Here is a 21,229-nt window from a genome sequence, read left to right on the forward strand (position 1 = left end):
CAAACCGATCCCGATTAAATGGTTATAAAACTGATCTTGCACGTTTGAAGTGTTTTTCTTTACATTATAATATAAATCATATAAGCACTTTAACATATATTGTATGCATTTTTCCGAAAAATGAATTATACTCATTTAAGTAGATGTATAAAGTAACACAAAATCATTTGTGAAATATTTTTACGTGCTGTAATGGTTTAACGAGACGATTTTACAAGTTTGCATTCCGTCTAATCATACATGTATATTTAGATATATTTGTTAAAATCAAATTCGTTTGCATGCTCATTAAATGATCAGAATCTTATGATGATTTGTCATCGAAGCAGTCTTTGGTTCGTTTATGCAAGTTCTTCATTTAAAGCTGTTGCTCAACCTCAATTAAAAAATAAAAGTATACAGTATTTTTAATACAATTGCATAGTTTTTGATGATTTACCATCGACATGACATGTTTATCCTTAAGTACCGGGAAACACTAATGAATAATAGTTAAATGACAATAGCTTACATTTGGCCAATAATTTCTTTAATTGAAATACTATAAAATTTATCAAAACAATCAGACACTCAAAGTTCGGCAAGATTAATTTAAAGCTCCAACACGCTAACACAGTCTATGGTAATTGCTTTGTGGACTTTGAACAAAAAGGAATGCGACGTTAAAGTAAAACAATATAGGTGTTCAACGACAGTAATCTTTCATACTGGATGATCAGATTTCAGTATGATATGTGTCTTGTTGTGAGAAAATTGGGAATAATGCATGTACGTAAATTGTCGTCCCAGATTAGCCTGTGCAGTTCACACAGGCTAATCAGGGACGACACTTTCCGCTGTTATGACATTTTTCGTTTAAATGAAGTCTCTTCTTAGCAAAAATACCATTAAAGCGGAAAGTGTCGTCCCTGATTAGCCTGTGCGGACTGCACAGGTTAATCTGGGACGACACTTTACGCACATGCATTATGCCCAGTTTTCTCAGAACGCGACTCATATGTATAAGATTCCTTGGCGAAGTGTATACAATCAACTTAGACAGTTATTGAAGTCATTGCAATGCCAATACAAGTTGTAAAGCCATTCTAACGGAACAATTTAAATGAAGGCAAACAATGTATAACAACTCGTCTAAGATAAGCGCAACTAGGTCATACCAATCCTGTAACTGGGACAAATGCCATCAAAGTTGTACAGCACATAACGGTAACTTTCTTATATATGGGCAGTGCTCTGTGAAAAAAGGGGTTTCATGCGTGTGCGTAAAATGTCGTTCCAGATTAGCCTGTGCAGTCCGCCCAGGCTAATTAGGGACGACACTTTCCGCGTTTATGGTATTTTTCGTTTACAAAAAGTCTCTTCTTATCAAAAATCAAGTTTTGGATGAAAGTGTGCAGTCCGCACAGGCTTATCTGGGACGACACTTTACGCACATGCAGTAAACCCCTTTTTCACAGAGCACGGCCCATATTGATTGCGTTGGTGTTGTACAAGCGCATGGGAGTGCCAATGGTCCTTTTTCGGAAATCAACAAATCACTAGGTATACACACCGTTTTATTGTTATATGCACTTATGTCCCATCGTAACGTACATACTGACAAGATATTTGAGGTCATGGAAATTTGAATGACAAAATATCGTGGATTTAGAAACCTTTTATTTGTACCATATATACATTTTCGGAAACGCAGTGTTCCTGAGTTACGAATAACAACTTTATCCCATTTATGCCTAGTGGACTCTGCCATCCTTCTCAATAGGATGAATTTATTTCCAAAATTAGGGATGTCTAGTATATTTACTTCTAATTTTATAATATTTCTTACATAAATTTCTTTAAGCAAACAGAACAGACCCTGATGAGACGCCGCATCATGTGGCGTCTCATCTGGGTCTACGCTGTTTGCAAAGGCCTTTTTTCTAGACGCTAGGTATACATGGGTTAATTAAGCACATTGTCCCTTTTCAGTGGCGCTTTCATGCAAAAATTGTAGAATAATTATATTTTTATTTTACAAGCAAATAAGACCGTTTTATGGGATCAGTAAATGGTAAATTATCAATTTAATTTAAGGTAAAAAGGTGTTCTGAAAAGAAGAGATAAAATGCATACATTTGTTTCAAAATTGTTTGTTATGATTTTCATCACAGATATTAGAAGAAGTCCAAAAACAATATAATTATCATAAACCGATAAACATATTAAGATTTACACCAAAAGGTACCGTGAATTATGACGGGGCTTTCGAGAAATATGTGTCTAGATGGCAAGTCTTTTGGGTGACACATTGTGTATCAAAAGACATTTCTTGCAGTACCCACTACAGAGTCATTGACAAACACACAAAGACTTATAATAGCATTAAGTACGTCAATTACTTTTTTTAAGTAAATCAGAATTTACGCCGGATTTTGCTTTTGTGTTCGGCATCACAATGTAATTGCAAAAGACTTAACGTAGTTCAACGTGCGTATCCAAGGCATGGGTTATTTATTTGACTACGTTACTGCGCATTCTATTTATTGATGTATTTGACGTCACTGTTTTCGTCTGACCCCAGTGCCCATACCGGACAGCACACACAATACAAGGCGAAATGTGCATGCACTACGATAAAACATAATAACTAATTACACTTCCAAAAGAGTTGAATGTCATTATTTAAATGCAAACAGTTTGGATCCAGATGAGACGAAACAGAACGTGGCGTCTCATCAGGATCCAAACTGTTTGCTATTCTGATAGTATTATGTGGGAAAAAATCGAAGAAAATGCTTATTTGAGAAATTCAGCAGCCGACATTTAAGCAGACGACACATTTCCCAGCATGCAAAGGGTTAATTCGCTCTTGGAGTCGTTCAAGTGGATGTCTACATACATTTTGGTCTAGATAAGTCGTAAATTGAGTATCGTCATTAAAGGCATTTTTAAAAGTTAAGAATACCGTTTTGATTACTGAAAATTATCATTTTTTTGCAAATGAAATAAAATAAGAAACGCACACTTAATATTACCAGTTCCAAGAGAGAATAATCTGCTGCAGACCTTTGAAATAGTTTGATCAATATAACGTTATAAACTTATATATAACAAAAGAATTTTTGTAGTATGGTGCCAGGGCATAAAATGGACATTTTTAAACTGACAATTACACAAGTTTAGCTTAGCGTTTTTGACTTCAATATCATGTTTTGCCAATGAAAAAAACAACAAAAACGCACGTTTAATATTACCAAATTCAATGCACAGTAAGCACTTGCAGACTTTTTTAATAGTGTGATAGTTATTATAAACGTTTATATAACTTAAGAACCTTTATGGTAGGACTTTGGCGTATTAAGGACATTTTAAAATGACCATCATACACGTGTTGGCTCATTGGATTTTATAAACGAATAGTCCTATCTGCAACACTTATGACGATAGAACGTGACTTAATAAGAAACGATGCTATTGATAAAGAAGTTTCCCTGAAAGGCCTAAAACGTTTACGTGAGTATTTCTGACAGAAAAAAACATACATCAAAGGCGTCCATCGCCGTCTAATGGTATTGTCGTTATATGCACGAATTAAAACAATGTTGTTCTCGCATTTATAATGAAATGTGCTTTTTTACATGGGAAACGATTCGCAATACCAAATACACTATGTTGATTTTTTTTGATTTTTTTTATTAAGCATAATTATATTGTATACATGCATGGAATACATACATACATTTGCAAACAATGGTTCTAACAAAGTATACAGAAACTATGCCTGATAAAGTGTTTCACCTTGTTGTATTCCATTTCTGTCACAACAGTATGTGTTTTGTTATATATTCACAATGATCTTATAAGATTGAAAAAAAAACTATACAAAAATATTTTAGAAAAGATAAACTAACATAAGAGTGAAATGTATATAACTGGACAAACATTATGAGAATTTAATCCGATTCCATTTTCGTTCAAAGATTTGTAATGTGTCATTACTGAGGGCTATTTCTTTCTCAATCTGGATTTTTAGTTTAAGACTATGGACAAAAAATTAAAATTCGGTACTTGTTTTCTGTACTTCATGTTAAAGATAAAATATTTCATCAATATAAGAATACAATTCACAATATTAATACAGTCTATTGAGTTCAATGAGTAAATTCCGAAACTTACATTTAAGACAGATAGTTTAACGTTTAGTTGCTGTTGTTCAAGAAAAGATACTTATTGATCCAAATAGGCTGGATGTGTTTGCACTCCCCAAAAAGATGTTCTATAGTTTCGATGTTTTCACCGCAGAAGTCACGCAGATTTGAGTTAATATAATTTGCATTTAAAGATATATTTATTTGTAGCTATAATTCTATGGATGTATTTATATTGAACATTTCTCAGTGTGCTTTCAATAGTTGCTTTATATGGCATGGTAAATATGTGTTTCCAATTAAGTTCATGTTCTCCGAAAAGGACTTGCCATTTATTTTGGGTTTTGGAGTTTTCTATAGGGTTTTTAATTTGTAGTGTGTAAAATATTTTGTTCGTTTTGTTTTTTCTTCCAAGTAAGTTTTCTACGAATGCTGTTTGAGTACATGGTGTATTATTTGTATTGATTACAGATTTAATATGTATGGGTATGCTTTTGATTAATGTGCAGTACTTCAGAAAATTACTTGAAGGTATTCCGTATATGTATGATATGTATGAATTCTGTAGTCATATAATTGGTCGACATATTTAATGCTTCGTTCAAACCAATCTTTATAGAAAAACGTCTTATTGTTTGAAGTTATGTCTTTATTGTTCCATAAAATAGTTTTACTGCTGGTTTGGGTTTCTAAGTTATGAGTAACATCACTCCATGCTGATAGAACATCAGACAGAAATATGTTTTCGTTTGCAATTTCATGTAAGATAGTATTGCTGATGTTACATTCAAAGAGTAAGGAGTCACCATATTTAAAAAAAAATCTGGTAGAATAGCTTCCATTTACTCGTATTGGTACTATCTAGGTATCTTCTAACCCAGCTGCATTTGATTGCATTCAAGAATTAGTAAATGTTCGTTAATTGGATACCTCCATTTTCTACGGATTGAAATAATTGAGTTCGTTTAATTTTGTCAGGTTTATCGTCCCATATGAAATTAAATATTGTTGAATTTATATCGTCAATAACATCATTTGGTAGATTTGGGAGAACTGTTAATACATAAATTAATTTAATTAATTCGTAATTGTCATTTAAAAAATAAGTTGCATCGGCAGCAAATAGGGACTGTTTGATTTCTTCGTCAGATTCTAGTGATATGCCTTTTATGTGTTTATTTGATTGGATATGATGTGATAGATACTCGATGCATATAAAAAATAGCGATGATGAGAGTGGACATCCTTGTCGAACTCCTCGTTCAATGATAAAGCTGTTTGAGAAGTAGCTATTGTTACTAGTTATACTATTAATGTCGGTGTAGAAAAGTTTTACCCATTTAATTAGACTTTCACCAAAGTTCATATTTTCCAAACAATCGAACATAAACGAATGATCAAGTGAATCGAATGCCTTTTCAAAGTCTGCAAAAAATATTAGACCAGATTTATTTGAATTGTTGAAATGATTTATGCATTCTTGTATAAGACGAACGATTTAACCAATGTAACGTCCTTTAATGAATCCGGACTGAGATCTTGAAATGATTGATGGTAATATTTTTTTAATTCTGTTTGCTATACTTTTAGTTGCTATTTTATAATCATTGTTCAGTAAACTAATCGGGCGCCAGTTTGACAGGGATTCTAAGTTTTTTCCGGGTTTTGGAATGAGTGATATTATACCTTGTTTTTGAAGCGTGGTTAGACTTCCGTTGTTAAATGAATAATTTAGTGAATTTGTTAAATATGTTTTAATATCGTTCCAGAATATTTTATAAAACACGATATTGATGCCATCAGATCAGATCAGACTTTTGTTATTTTGCATTTCTTTAAGGGCTAGTCCACATTCATATACAGTTAATAATCCGTCACATGTTTGTTTTTCTTCTTCATTTAAAGTATGATGTGTATTTTTAAAGAGTGTGTTATTTTCGACATTCTTTTGTTTATAGAGCGTTTCGAACAATAGGCGTTGTTCTTCTAGTATTTGGTTTCTATTTGTTATGTCTTTGCCATTAACTACTAGTTTGTGTACAGTTTTTTGTTCGCTTCTACGTTTTTCAATGTTTGCAAAGTATTTTGTATTTTTTTCGTTATGTTCAACATGCTGTGCTCGCGCTCGAAGTATTATGCCATTGAGGTGTGTATGGTAAATTCCTTCTAATATTTGTTTTTTTGAAGCAATTTCATTTCCAATAGCGGTGGAATCATTTGTGTTTGTTTCATGCAACTGTTTTTCAAGTGTTTCAATGATTTTTATGGTTTCATTTTCAAGTTTGTTTTTTCCTTTTTGTTTAAATGACGTGTATCTTATTGTTGTGTTACGTATATTACCTTTAATTATTTCCCATAAGGTGTTTGGATTTGCATCTTTGTTATTTTGAACTGTATCGGTTATTTCCTGTTTTATTTGTGTTTTATATTGTGTGTCTAATAAGATGCTATTATTAAGTTTAAAGTACCCTGGGCCTCTTTCAGGTTGTATTTTATGCAGTTTTAGTTCAACTAGCGAGTGGTCAGTCATAAATCCTGGTTTAATGTTACATGTGTCAATAATGTTGCAAAGTGACTCAGATATTAAAAAATAGTCTAATCTACAAAATATTGTTGGTTTTGTGTATGAGTGCCAGGTGAATTTGCTTTCGTTTGGATTTACTGTACGCCAGATGTCTATCATATTATAGCTTTCAATTATGTTATTTAAAATGTTCATATTTTTAGGATGAGTATAAAGGTTTCCCTTCTTTTATCTAATAATGGGTTAAGAACTATATTTAAATCGCCACCGACTATAATATTTTTATCTTGGTTAATAATTATAAAGGATTGCAATGTTTCGTAAAAAGTGTAATCATCTATGTTAGGGCCGTAAACGTTGATTAATGTTATTTGTGTTTCATGTATTTTGATACCTATGCTTGCTTGTCTGCCAATTATTATTTCATTAAAGTTATCGACTGTGACCCCTATATTATTTTTTATCAGAAAGGCAATGCCTTGTTTATTAGTATGTTGTCCACTGAGATAGATGTCTCCGTCCCATTCATCTTTTAAGGTTTGTGCTAAAGTATGTGTCAAGTGACTTTCTTGTAGTAGGAATATACTATATTTTTTTCGTCTAACCATTTGAAGATTTTAATGCGTTTGTCTTTATTATTTAGACCTTTTACATTCAAAGTAAATAATTTAATCATTTAAAGAGGTGAATGGTGATATAAATGATAATTTATGTGTGCTTGTCCAGTTAGTTCTATTTTTAAAACATGTCCAGTTTGTTTCTATTTTAAGACATTAGATGTCTACACATACAAACAAAAATAGAGAACATAAAATAGATATAGAAAAAGATGAATATTCCATAAAAATGAAGAAGTAAAAGAAATAATAGCAAAAAGGATACGCAGTAAACAAATAAACATACAAGAAAAATGGTTACAATATATAATAAAGCAGCTCGGTTAGAGATTGCAAAGATAAACAAGCATATGCAGGTCAGTGCCACGTTAACTTGAAATTTTTCATTTTTATGAAAAGTGGTTTTATTTCTTATATATATTTACCCTATTATAAGCATTTATTTAAAGTATTTATTTAAAAATATTATATCATCTTGAATTATTTTTAAATCGTCAGTTACTATTTAAGTGCATAATTACTAGTATACTAATTTAATGCTATCATAAATTGCCAAGAGTGATTCTATTTGTAGCAAACTAAATGATATTACTTATAAATACTTAAGGTGATTGCTGTCAGTTTCGTGTAATCATTACACTAACTTGGACAGGACACATTCTATTTTACAATGATAATGTCATTATCGTACATGAGTACCATACCATACCATATTCTTTATTGCATAAAACATATACAATGTTTATAGCAAACAATATAGAAAACAAATATACAGTGGGTAAGACATACAATTAACAACAATGGTTAACAAGAGCATAGATAGTACATGTACACACAATGATGTGTAGAATGATACTAACAATTGTAATAAATCTTTTTTTAATCACTCTGCAGTGTTCTGGTCTTATTTGCAAAGAAAACAAATTTTGCTAAATTATTCAGTACAATTTTTGATTCTGAGTTTATAAGTGCGATAAATTTATTTACAGTAGGCCATCGGCAAAAATAAGGTTTGAAGAATTTTGTTCTGAGATCCTTGTATTTGGGGCAAACTAACAAAAAGTGATATTCCGATTATACCGCGTTCATATTGCAATAATTGCAAAGCCGTTCATTTTGCGGAGTATTTGAATATCGCCCAGTTTCTATAGCAAGCTGATGTGATGACGTTCGCAATTGAGCAAGTGATCGTTTAAGGTAATTTTCCTTGACTACGTCTAGGTATTTTTCACGGGTAAATGTATGTTTAAATTTTGAATAAGTTGTTAGTTTCGGTGAATTATTTATGTCACAGTACCATTTTTGAAAGTATTGGTCATATATCCGTTGTCTTACAAGAGATAAACAGTTATCATCGATATCCTCAGAAATCCATATTGAACTATAACCATGTTCATTTAATATTGATTTAATTTGTGTAGCCCAATTTTTATTTTTGTATGTTTTGTTATTCAAATCGTCTGTTTTAAGTAGATAATATATCTTTTTTACGGGACTGCTTTCTGGCAAAGTTATAATTTTTTTCCAATATTTTATCATAATATATTTACGGTGGACTGATAATGGCACTCTTCCCAACTCTCCGTAGAGCGCTGCTGTAGTAGTCGATTTTTTTACTCCTTAAAATATATCTTAGAAATTTGGTATGTATAAATTCAACGTCAGTGCCCGGGTATGAGCCCCATATTTTAGCGCAGTAATGTAGTATAGCTCCAACTAATATGTCGAAAAGTTTAACTTTTTGGGATACTGGAAATTCAAATTGTTCAAATATTTGGAACAGTTTATGTAACGAGAACGAGGCGTGTTGTGCAATTATTTTTTATGTCCTGGAGAAATTCCCATTCTTAAATAGAACTGCACCGAGATATTAAAAGGAATCAACGAAATCTATCTTTGTGTTATAAATAGATAGATCAATACTACGTGACCTTCCGTTTTCGAATACCATTGCTTTTGTCTTGGAGACATTTATTTTTAAGATAACAAAGCTGGCTACATGGATATGGTTTGTAGCAATACAACTATAGACAAATACATGAGATTAGTATACATTCTACATGCATGTTACTCATAGTTGCGAAATGTATCTACTTAAAAAAGATAACACTAAGAAAGCAGCGACAGTGAATCAGACAGTGTTATTGCATTGTACATCTATCATTCACTTAACACTTAAACAAGGCTTCATATGAAAGCGAAAATGAAGCAACAGTGTTTATAACTAAAGGGAGTGAAGCTAGCTGATTAGTGTTAAATGAAAAAAACCAGATGATTTTTGTTCTCCACTTATAGTACCTTCAAACATACGTTATATTTGCAATAACAACTGAAAAGGGAACCCATGGTATTGAAGGTATCAAGTGGATAAAAACATAATGTAAGTGGTAACACTGAATGACCAGGTATTTTTATTAACATTCACGATTATCAGTTTGTTTTTAAAGTTCAGCGTGCACAAAGACATAAGATTGAGATTGTATGCAGTATCAATATTTGCGAACTTTGATGAGATTAATACAGATTCAAATTGCAAAAATTCATGGGTGATTGCTCAATTTACGTGCATATTTAGGCACAAGAATATTCACAATCATTAACATAATTGAATGTTCAACACACACACAAAAAGTAAAAAAAAAATACATTTATGTGGAAAGGCATGCGTGAGAAATAACACTATTTACTCAAGTCACAAGAGCATTCACATTCATATACATTGATGAATGTTAAACACATACAAATGTAAAATAAAGCATTTAGGCACAAGATAATTCACAGTCATAAACATAATTGAATGTTCAACACATATACATGTAAAAAAGAAAACATTTAGGTACAAGAACATTCACAGTTATAAACATAATTGAATGTTCAAAGCATACAAATGTAAAAAAGTACATTTATGCATACTTGAGACATAACACTATTTACACGCATTGTGCAAATTTACAATTTTGTAATTGCTAAATTACGAGTACTATTGCCTAGTGTATGTGCGATTTCATGTATACAGACATGAACAAATACAGAAAGTTATTAAGAAAGGTAGTTTTTGTCAGATATTTTTTATTTAGAGTTGTAAATATAATTTCACATCCGAATAAATTTTCACTGCTTAAGTTGGTGTAGTTCATGCATATTTAAGTATACAAACGTAAAGAAAAAAGTGAGCACTTTTATAACATGCATGAATACAGAATACTAAAATGAGTTCACGAAATGCGCATTTTGGTCAGCAGCGAACACGTAATTTTAGCTTTAGTTTAACATTAGGCCACAACAAATTGATTAAATGTTCGTCGGATTTGCCGCACCTAAAAATCTTAAAACTAAATAAAAATATTTTTATTTTTATTTCGCGCCCGCAGCAACAATTTTGCTCCGCATGTATTTGTTTACAGATTTAGTTTAATTTAGCCTACGTATTTTACGACTTTTATAACGCTTTGCGATAATAATGAGATTGGTTTATGGTAAAATAATGGCGGCGCTCGTCTGCATAGTCGTGTCGGCGAAAGACACCAATGGTAATTCAATTTTTTCTCCTGTGGCAATGTGTCACCGGATTACGGACGATTTTAGCGATTTATTCATCGCAGCCGCATCATCATCAGGCCTCGAAATGTCGCCCGAATGCGTGAATTCTGTAAATATCTGCAGTAAAGTTGGTAGTAGCGATAGAATAAAAATTTCGAACATCAACATGCAACTAAATGTCGCAGTAGAACTTGACAAAAAAATGGTCGAATATACAATTAATTCTGCACGACTTCCATCAACAAGTTCAAACTCCAATGCATTCACAGTTTTAATGAACAAGTCCAAGGTATACATTATGCCCAAAAAATATGAAGTAAACACAAGCTCAAAAGTAAAGAAACTTTCTGGTCCACAACAACTGTACTGCGACTTGATTGATTGGGCCCAAAGTACTGGGTGTGGATGGCCATCTAATATTGTCGAGGACAGTGGAAAACAAGCCCTAAAATCTCTCAGCAATGCCTTGTGGTACGTAGATCACTGCCATGCAAGACTGAAAGATGCCAGTTGTCATGTTCCAACTGAATTAAACAAATTTCAAAATTACAACAGCTACAAATTACTTAGGCACAGACCACCTATTGTAAAGGCAGCCAGACTTGGCGAATTGGTTGGTGATCTATACTCCGCCCTTAGTTTGCCATCATTGAGTGATAAACGAAACACAGTGTTAGCAAAAATCATGGGTGAATTAGCAGAATCTCTAAAACAATACAAAGACAGACTTGAAAATGATAACCAAAAACACCAAAACATAAGTCATAAAAGAGAAACAGCTAACTGCGGTGACTCGAACTCGGTTTGCATAGATCCTGTAACACCGTCCAATGTTAAAGAAGAATATAGTCATTTAAACCAGACAGTAGTGAAAACATCAGATTATACCTATGTGCACCTTGACAAGTTTTGTCCCGATAATCGTATTGAACGTCGCAAATTCATCAAAAACCTTCGTTTGTCCAAACCGATTATGTTGTATAGGGTTGCTTATGGAGGAAGCATAGGAACATTAAATTTCATTTGGAGTGTTCCAGTAGGTCAAACAGAAGACAAAACATCCCGCAACATGAAAGTTATCTCTCAAATTTCAGAAGATCTTCCGACGTTCTCAAGCAGGGCTATGAGACAAGAATTTATTGACAAGTTTATAAGTTATGTGAAATGCCCAAAGTCAGTCGTTAGACACATGTATTTTAGCCTAACAGGGCATGAAGAAAGTGCCAATTCTTCCAGTGAAAAAGAAATTAATGAAAGGGTGTCGAAGATCATAGGCGCAGATGACTCTCAGTTATTGATTGATTTACGAGCAACTAATGGCTCTGATACATATTATGATGCCTTTTTTGAAGAAATGGGAAAGTTCTTTGAAGAACAGGTTTTACAGGTCAGTGAAAGACGAAAATGTGATGAAATGTATTTGCCATTGGCAATTTCAATAGAGACTTTAAAGAATGACATTTGTAAAAGAGTGCCTGATGGAACACCCATTCCTAGCAATGAAACGATCCGACTGCAGTTTTGTCCCAGTAATCCATTTCATAAGACTGCTTTAAGGTACACTGGTCAGTTCAATGTTAAATTCCGTGTGCAGACACGCCAGGCAAGAGTTTCACATCCTGATTCACACTATGCTGCAAAATACTTTCAGTATATGAAAGAATTTTGTGTGATGTTTAGAGACAGTGCTATGTTCTTATGCATGGACGACAAGGCAATAGTTCCAGTGGGAGAACCAGGAATCCCTATATCAACTGGAGTAAGAGGGCATAACAAGGTTCTAACACCTTCAGAGGGACCTGTATTAGTTGCAACTGACCATGATTTTCATCTTTGCGGTCTTGTTCCTTCAGTTGTTCTTGTCACAGAAATTCCTAGGGACTCGAAAGACAGCTTCTTTTCAGGGGACATGCATGTGACAACAAAAGAAAAGGTATTCAGCCCATCTAGCCCATTTAGACATGCTGCTGAAGTTATTGAACTCGTAAGATTAAATGATGCCTACTCTTCAGATGGATTAAATTTGAGAACCCCAATCATGTGCCTTTATACTGATGGAGGACCGGATCATAGAGTCACTTATGAAACGGTTAAGTTGTCGCTCACTCTTATCTTCATGCATTTAGATTTGGACATGCTAATTGCACTCCGAACGGCACCATCACATAGTTGGACCAACCCAGCTGAACGTTGCATGTCCATTTTAAATTTGGCCTTGCAGCATGTTGCGCTAAACAGAAATGAAATGGAAGAGAAGTATGAACAGATGGTTAAAAACTTGTCTTCTCTAACTGCAGTAAGAAACCAAGCCAGACTAAAAGATGGTCTGAAAGAGGCTTTCAAGAAAAGTATGGAACCAGTGGTTGATCTTGTGAACAAACGTTTCTCACAAATGAGCTTGAAAGGAAACCCTGTTAAAACTTTGAAAGGGGTATCAGATGAAGAGATCACATCCATCTTAGATATCACTGGTGTTGGCTTTGGAGCAGATAGTCCAGTAGCCACAGCTGACACAAAAAGCGCTGAATTGAAGAAAAGCAAGCATCTGCAGGTAAAACAAACTAAATTTATTTTTGAAAGAAAAATGCATAGATAATGTCCTGCTTGTCTGGAAATGATATAATAATTGTTGTTCTCAGTAAAATTATATTGATATAACTGTATATTGCCCTCTACTAAAATTGCTTATGGTCACTGGTTACATAATGCATATTTATATTAGTTTTTAATATGTCACTTCCAATTTAAGTATTTGTTTCGCATTAAATTAATATGCGCCAGTGCGTATACTATTATCTGACAGAAAAACAAATAAAGGTTTTTAACATTCAACCTTAAAATATGCATCTGGCACAGGCAAGCAATTTGTCTAGGTTATGGAAAGTTTAACTGTGTCGCTTTCTGAGAAAACTGGGCATAATGCATGTGCGTAAAGTGTCGTCCCAGATTAGCCTGTGCAGTTCGCACAGGCTAATCAGGGACGACATTTTCCCCCTATACTGGATTTTTGCTAAGAAGAGACATTATTTAAACGAAAAATTCCATAAAAGCGGAAATTGTCGTCCCTGATTAGCCTGTGTGGACTGCACAGGCTAATCTGGGATGACAATTTATGCACAAGCATTATGTCCAGTTTTCTCAGAACAATACACAATTATTCAATTTTAAAAGTTAAATGTTTACCGGGTAACATTATTCATTTTTTATTAAATATTGGATATTGTGAAGGCTATGCTGTCTTATTAACAATATTAATGAAAACGTGTGTTTATTATATTTTATAATGAAAAATCAACCTATGTATAAAGATACATCTTGTTTAAAAAATGACAAAAAAACAACATGTTATTAATATGGAAGAGCGTCTATAAACATCAGTGTCCTTTCTTCTAAAGGATTTCTTTGAGAGGCATGCAGAATCCAGCCACTACTGCTTCCAGTTAAAGAAGTGTTCATCCGATGAATGTGGCTACTGCTCCGTTAACCCAGTCCGAGATCAGGATGTTTTTGACCGCCTCAGGTTCCTCCCTGAACCAAAGCCTGACAAAAATGGTGAACACTACCTACCATTCAGTGAGGTAAATTTATCGCATTTGTATTCCATTATATGACATATTTATTGAATGGATGAAGTTGTGTAAATTACAAATATATTTTGGAAACTTACTTTGGCATTTGAAGGTTGTGTACCTGTGCAAATGGTCAATAGTTACAATTAAATTTGAATAATCAATTTACTCATGTTTACTTCATTGATCTGACAACATATTATGTTCTGCCTTTTGTTTAATAAAAAGGCATAAATATACTTAACTATATACCTTGTTGACATTTTAGTTAACTTAACTTGTCCAGCTGACATGTAGTTAATTTAATGATTTAAATGATAATGTGTGACTATTGTGTTTAGAAACTGGAAGCAACATTTGAGATAAGGTTTAAACATGCCAATTCAATTATATAAATTATAATAACATAATAATAATTCCAGTTGTTTGGGAAAGCCCTGACCCGTGACAAGTACAGACCCTCAACCAGACCATGTGGAACCTATGATGAGGAATTACAAAACCATGATAAAGAGAATCGAGAAATTTTGAGGGTAATGATAATTATAATATTTTAGAAGCTCGCAAATAACTTAACACTTTATTTCATGTTTATATTATTATATTTAGGTCAAACTGTCAAACCTTATTGTAAGGTCGCCTTGGCAAAGTGGATATGGTGTCCGCCTAGCGACCGAGAGGTCACGGGTTCAATTGCCATAGTAGGAGCGTGCTTTAGATCTCCCCATAGACACCAAGTACTGGTTCTAGTCCCAGGAAAAAGACTCTAGAGCGTTTCAAAAAAGCCTAAGGCTTTCAATGCAATCGAGCTAAAATAAATAGGTTTAAACTAAACCTCATTGAATTACAACTGTGATATTAAAATAAAAATCAGAGAAATATTCCAAGTGCATTTTTGTTGCAGTATACATCCGTTCCTTCTTCCACCTGGCAATTGGCAACACCAAGAGAAAAAGTGATCATGTCAAAATGATATCATGTTGTCAACATTTTTGCAGGCTGGAAATTGAAGCGGGCATTTTGCCATAAAAAGCATTTTTTAAATATTTTTGCTTTCATTACACTATATCTTTCCATGTTGTTTTAGAATGAGAAGCTTCGAGATGCTGTCCTTTGCGGAGAATGTAGCAGGCCAAGATGTGTCTTCAGTCCAAACAAGCTTGACCGACAACAGGTAAACGTTTTGTAAAAATACAATTTACAGCGTGTTTCAACATTATAGGATCATAACATGTTGGTTACATAATTTTTAAGAGTCTAAATTAACATTTAAACATCACAGTTATACACAGTTTGGCAGGATTATAAAAAGACACGTATTGATCCAATAAATTGATATGAATGATACATATTTTTACAGATCAGAAAAAAGCTCTTTGGCTTGTTGGTTTGCAACTTAGAGCCCGAATATTTTTTGTTAATGTCTGATCAAACACGGTATGTGTTAATATATCACCAGATTGACATTGCAAAACATTGTTTTTTATTTCATACCATCAAAGGCCCATTCAAGATATAAATAGTTGTAAAACAAAAAATGCATTGGTAAATGATAATCTTAATATGAAGGAAATGCATTCGTTTTTGCTTTGATTTGAATAGGTTTCAAGTCTAATAATGCTGCAAACACAAAGGTTGGGAGGCAATTTATTGGAGTCACTCTGTCGGTCAATCCTTCTGGCAATTTGTTTGCATGCGAATCACCATGAAGTGTAGATTAACATGACACAATTTTCACACATATTAATTCACTTATTCCTTAGTTACATGTATGTGCTCTTGAACTTATCCAAGACATAGCTGCCATCAATTCCATGTCTATGAAGAGGCTTTGGAGAAGTATTACAGTAATAGAAATTTAGTAATATGGGAAATTTTACTAGCCTGAGTCAGAATTTTCGAGCGCAGCCATTTGTGTACATTTTGTTCAAAATAACAGACACAATTTTTTTTAAATTTTATTTAATCCTTCAAATACATGGCAATTTTCTTCGTACTTTCATCTTTCTGAAAGTAAGCTTCTAATGGCAGTTGATTAAAGTTGCTTAAAGTTGCTCAAATTCTTTTTGGAAAAAAAATAGCGAAAATAAAATTAGAAATTGTTTAATATCTGTTTTATGAGTTTTACAAGCACTTTAGGCTGGTAAAATTGGGAATTTCTATAAGCCTGAAAAAAAGACCATAGATTTTTTCTGTTTGGATAGGGCGAATAATGATGACTGTCAATTTTGTGAAAAGCTCCATAACATTTCACTTCCTTGCAGGAGGAATTCTTGCGGAACATTAAGGCATGCCATTCGTATATCTGTGGAGATCAGTTGGAAGATGCACCTGACCTGTATGTTCGGAGATGCGTGACCTGCAGCTCTGAGGTGGAAACAGCTTATTTCTCAGCCAAGTGTCGGCATTACCTACCACCAGTGTGCATCCACTGTGGATCTCCTGACTGTCTGTTAGATGACAACGATGCATATATTGCAGATTTGTATACAAAATATTCCATTGTCAGGCCAATTTGTGTGTCTTGTCGACATTCTGGAAAAGAGGCAAAAACATGGGGCGCCAAGAAGTTTTTAAAAAAACAAAAAGTCAAATGAACTCATTCAAGCCTTCAAAAGTTCTTACTTTGATTTGGTTTGTAAATGAGACCAAAGCAAAAGTATGTGTTTATGATGACCATTATCATCATGTTTATAAATGTTAACATGTTGTGATTGAAAATGAAAAATCATGGATTGGAATAAAGAGCAAATGCTTTAACTTTTAAAAATATTAGTGTTTCGTATTTTCCAGTTTAATTTCTATTTCTACAGATTTTAATTGTTTTGTGTTAAGATTAAAGTTGATACTAGTCATTTGTGATTGCACTTTTCTTGGAAAAGTATGTTTTATTGTAAATTGATGTGTTTTACAAATAGTCACGCTAAATATTGTTCTACTACTATTGTTATAAATATATATTATAGTACTAGTCATTTAATAAATATACTAGAACTGATACTAGTCGTTTTATGCCCCCGGTAGGGTGGCATATAGCAGTTGAACTGTCCGTCTGTCTGTCCGAAAACTTTAACATTGGCCATACTTTTTGCAATATTGACTTGATATTTGGCATGCATGTGTATCTCATGGAGCTGCACATTTTGAGTGGTGAAAGGTCAAGTTCATGTAAAAAAATAAATATATATTTTCAAAGCGGCGCAGTAGGGGGCATTGTGTTTCTGACAAACACATCTCTTGTTTGGCACTCAAATTAGACAAATATATGTCACTGTGCTATGTTAAAATAAAGGGCTCCTACTAATCACATCTATAAATAGTTTTGATTAAAAGGCATGTGTTTTATATTAAAATAAAATAACTATCTGTTTCTTATTGTTCTTTCATTAGGAAGTTATGTTTTTTTTTACTTTACAAAACTTAAACTTCTCATTTCTAATTTTAACATTGCTAAACTAACCAAAGTAATGCATTTGAGTATAATGTATACTACTATAACCTATGATATTTAGAACAAATACAAATTGAAGATATTTCTTACGCTTGATGTTTAGCATATTATTTATTGTCATGCTATTTAACTTTCATTGACAGAAGACTGAGCTTCTTATATAACTTTGCTAGTGAAAAGTACAGTGTACCATGTTAACATTAAGTAGTCACTACCTGTTGTGAATAAGCAGAATAACTATTGGAGAATATTTTGTTTATCATACTTTAACAAACATTGGACTAGAGTTAAAATAAGTTAGTACTACTAAATGACCTTGTGTTTGTATTTTGAAGATATCATGCATTTATTTGGCAACAAATATCAATTTACAGAGACAATATATCTATTTTTTATTTTTCGCTCTTCGCTCGCCTGTGATTTTTTTAAAAATAGAATAAAAATTAATTTATTTTTATTTCGCTCGCTCGCTCCATTTTTTTTTGGCTAAAATCCGTAGAACAAATCATCAATTTGTTGTGGCCTTATACGTGCAGCCGTGTTAACATTGTGAGACCAATGAATTTTTGTTAAAAAGGGACGTAACTATGTACAGAGTAAAAACTATATTATCTGCATGTGCGTAGCATGATCAATTATTATACTTGACACAAAGAGACAATGTTTTATTTATCCGTGGTATGTACTTTTACTTTTGTTTTGTCGATTCATGTTTATGATATGTGATAAACAAATAAATAATTTGTTAGTATTAAATTAGGAAGGTTAATTTTGATAGGCAGCCCGGGGGCACAATACTGTAATTTCGATACACACATAGTTTGTATAAATCACTGCTAAATAGAACAAAGTTGAAATGCTATAGGTATTAATCGTTAATATATATATGGCAATATTTATTTATATTTATTATTATATTTATATATAAAGTAATCAATGTTCATCGATGCACAGGTCGTACATGTGACTAGTCTTAATAAAGTTTATAACATTTATATATTTTTATTTATATGATTATAGTAATATATATTTATATTTATTAATATATTTATATATAGTAATCAATGTTCATCGTTACACAGGTCGTACATGCGACTAGCGTGGTGATACTCTGTTTCGTGCACTGGCGGTTGTTTCTACACACTCGGAGTAGGATTTTTGGGGCCACGGTTTTTCAAGCCAGGTTTTAAATTCTGAATGTTTTATTTGCGTGGCGTGTTGGTTTCCTTTGAAGAGCGCGAATATTTTCCCTTCAAATGACCACGATTTTTCGACAGTGTTAGGCTGCTTCAGACGGACGGAAGCAAGTACCTCTGCATTTAGCTTGATGAGGTCCTCATTCACGAAAATGCCAGACCCCTTGAAAAGCTTGGCTTTGCGCAGAATGTCTATCTTAGTTTGTCGCCTAACGAATCTGACAATCACAGGCCGATTTGAGTTAGGTTTGAATTGACCGAGCCTGTGTGCTATGTCAATATCATTAGGCAATATGGACATACCCAGATGCGTGTTGACCAGTGTTACGAATTTGTTTGTTACCGACTCCGAGGATTGTCGGTCCTGGTCTTCTGAAACACCGACTATTCTTAGGTTGTTACGCCTACTGTATTGTTCCGTGGCGTTCGCGAACTCGTCGTGCTGCATTGACTCCCTGCCTTTCTTTTGTTCTTATGCCGCATTTTGTGTTTTGAGATCATCGATTATTTTGCTTTTCGATGCATTTTCGTTTTTAAGCGTTTCGATTTCTCGTTTGTACTCAAAAGCATCACTTTCAAGGATTTCAATCCGGCGAATGACGTTGCCTAGGAGTTTTTCTTTTAATTGTTCTACGGTTTCTTTGATTATGTGTTTAATAAATGATGAGTCTTCTTTGGTGAGGACGTGAGACAATTTATTGCTTATGTCATCAAGGCGTCTCTCAATTGTTATTTCGCTTTTTTCACGATTTTCATTTTGTGCACAAGTGACAAATGTCGTCATAGTTTTCTGTTTTTTCGAGTCTGGTTTCGATTTTTTCTTAGTATTTTGTACTTTATTGCTGCTTTCGCTCTTTTTACCTTTTTCAAACACTGACGTTTCCAGCAAGCTTGTGTTTGTTGAGGATTCGCTAGCTGTAGACGACAGTGTCCACTTCCCGCTATTCATTGTTGATTGAGAGCGTATTTTAAAGCGTGAAATTGTGGATAACCAATAGAGGTAAACGTAGCAGCCTGATAAATGTGATTAATTGCGCTTATTTCTTCAAGCGTGACGACTTATTTGCTACGTAGAGCGTGACGGGTTACGGGTTAACGGTACTTGCTAGGTGCTCAGACCCGCTAAAACTAGTATCTAGTGGGAAAAATACACCACCCGGCGAATTAAGCTTTGAAAATGTTACAGTTTATCAAATTACAAATTTTGTTTGTATTTCATTTTAAACGTACAATTTCATTGATTCACAAATCCAATATTTTCAATAATTGCACACTTGTCACATTTCAGATCGCACTGATTGCATATGTTTTTAGAAAAACTAAGTTCTACATTTTGTTTTGCACTGTTTATACCGAACCGGAAACTATCCCTATATGTTGAAAATATAGCGGCGATGAAAATATGAGTCGCGTCCCGAGAAAACTGGGTACAATGCGCGTCCTGAGAAAACTGGGCATAATGCATGTGCGTAAAGTGTCATTCCAGATTAGCCTGTGCAGTCCGCATAGGCTAATCAGGGACGACACTTTCCGCTTTAATGGTATTTTTAGTTTTAAAGAAGTCCCTCCTTACCGAAAATCAAGTTTAGGCGGAAAGTGTCGTCCCTGATTAGCCTGTGCGAACTGCACACGCTAATCTGGGATGACACGTTACACACATGCATTAAGCTCAGTTTTCTCAGAACAAGGCTCACATCATATGTAAAGGCTGTCTTTACCGCTAAGAGTAAGCTCCTTAACGGGTTTGGTCATACACATTTTACTTTTGATAAATAGGGATAAGGTTTCGAGAAATAGCCAAATACATTTCATTCCATAATTTATTATACTCGTCCACAAATTGGGTACGAAAGATCGCTCACTGCGCACTAATAAATAAAATTATTTTCTGTTATATGATAGTGTATTAAGCAACTTATTTCAATTCACGTATTATTATTATTATTAAGTCATTTTGTATTACATGTATATTATATCTTACATCACACTGCTTCTTTTAAGCGTATATGCATGTCCAAGGCCCGTTACTCAAGTTAATTTACTAATTGGTTTAGCAGACCAATATTGCAATATAGTGCCTGCTAATTACAGGAATTATTTACGCCTCGTTTTGGTTGAAACTGGCTTAATGCATGTGCGTAAAGTGCAGCCCGAGTAAGGTAATAAGGGACAACGCGGTCCGCTTTTATGGAAGTTTCATTT

The 21,229-nt window shown here is 33.5% G+C and overlaps 1 protein-coding gene across 1 annotated transcript; it reads left to right on the top strand.

Annotated features, from left to right (window-relative positions):
- Positions 1–10,628: 10,628 nt before the first annotated feature.
- LOC127845385 (uncharacterized) lies at positions 10,629–17,744 on the top strand. The gene is made up of 5 exons (XM_052376263.1): positions 10,629–13,362; positions 14,207–14,389; positions 14,803–14,913; positions 15,468–15,554; positions 16,645–17,744. The coding sequence occupies exons 1-5, from the start codon at positions 10,732–10,734 to the stop codon at positions 16,975–16,977; spliced, it is 3,345 nt and encodes a 1,114-aa protein (XP_052232223.1). The 5' UTR covers positions 10,629–10,731; the 3' UTR covers positions 16,978–17,744.
- The last annotated feature ends 3,485 nt before the right edge of the window (positions 17,745–21,229 follow it).

This window comes from Dreissena polymorpha, chromosome 9 (assembly GCF_020536995.1).
Source record: "Dreissena polymorpha isolate Duluth1 chromosome 9, UMN_Dpol_1.0, whole genome shotgun sequence".
Classification (NCBI taxonomy): Eukaryota; Metazoa; Mollusca; class Bivalvia; order Myida; family Dreissenidae; genus Dreissena; species Dreissena polymorpha.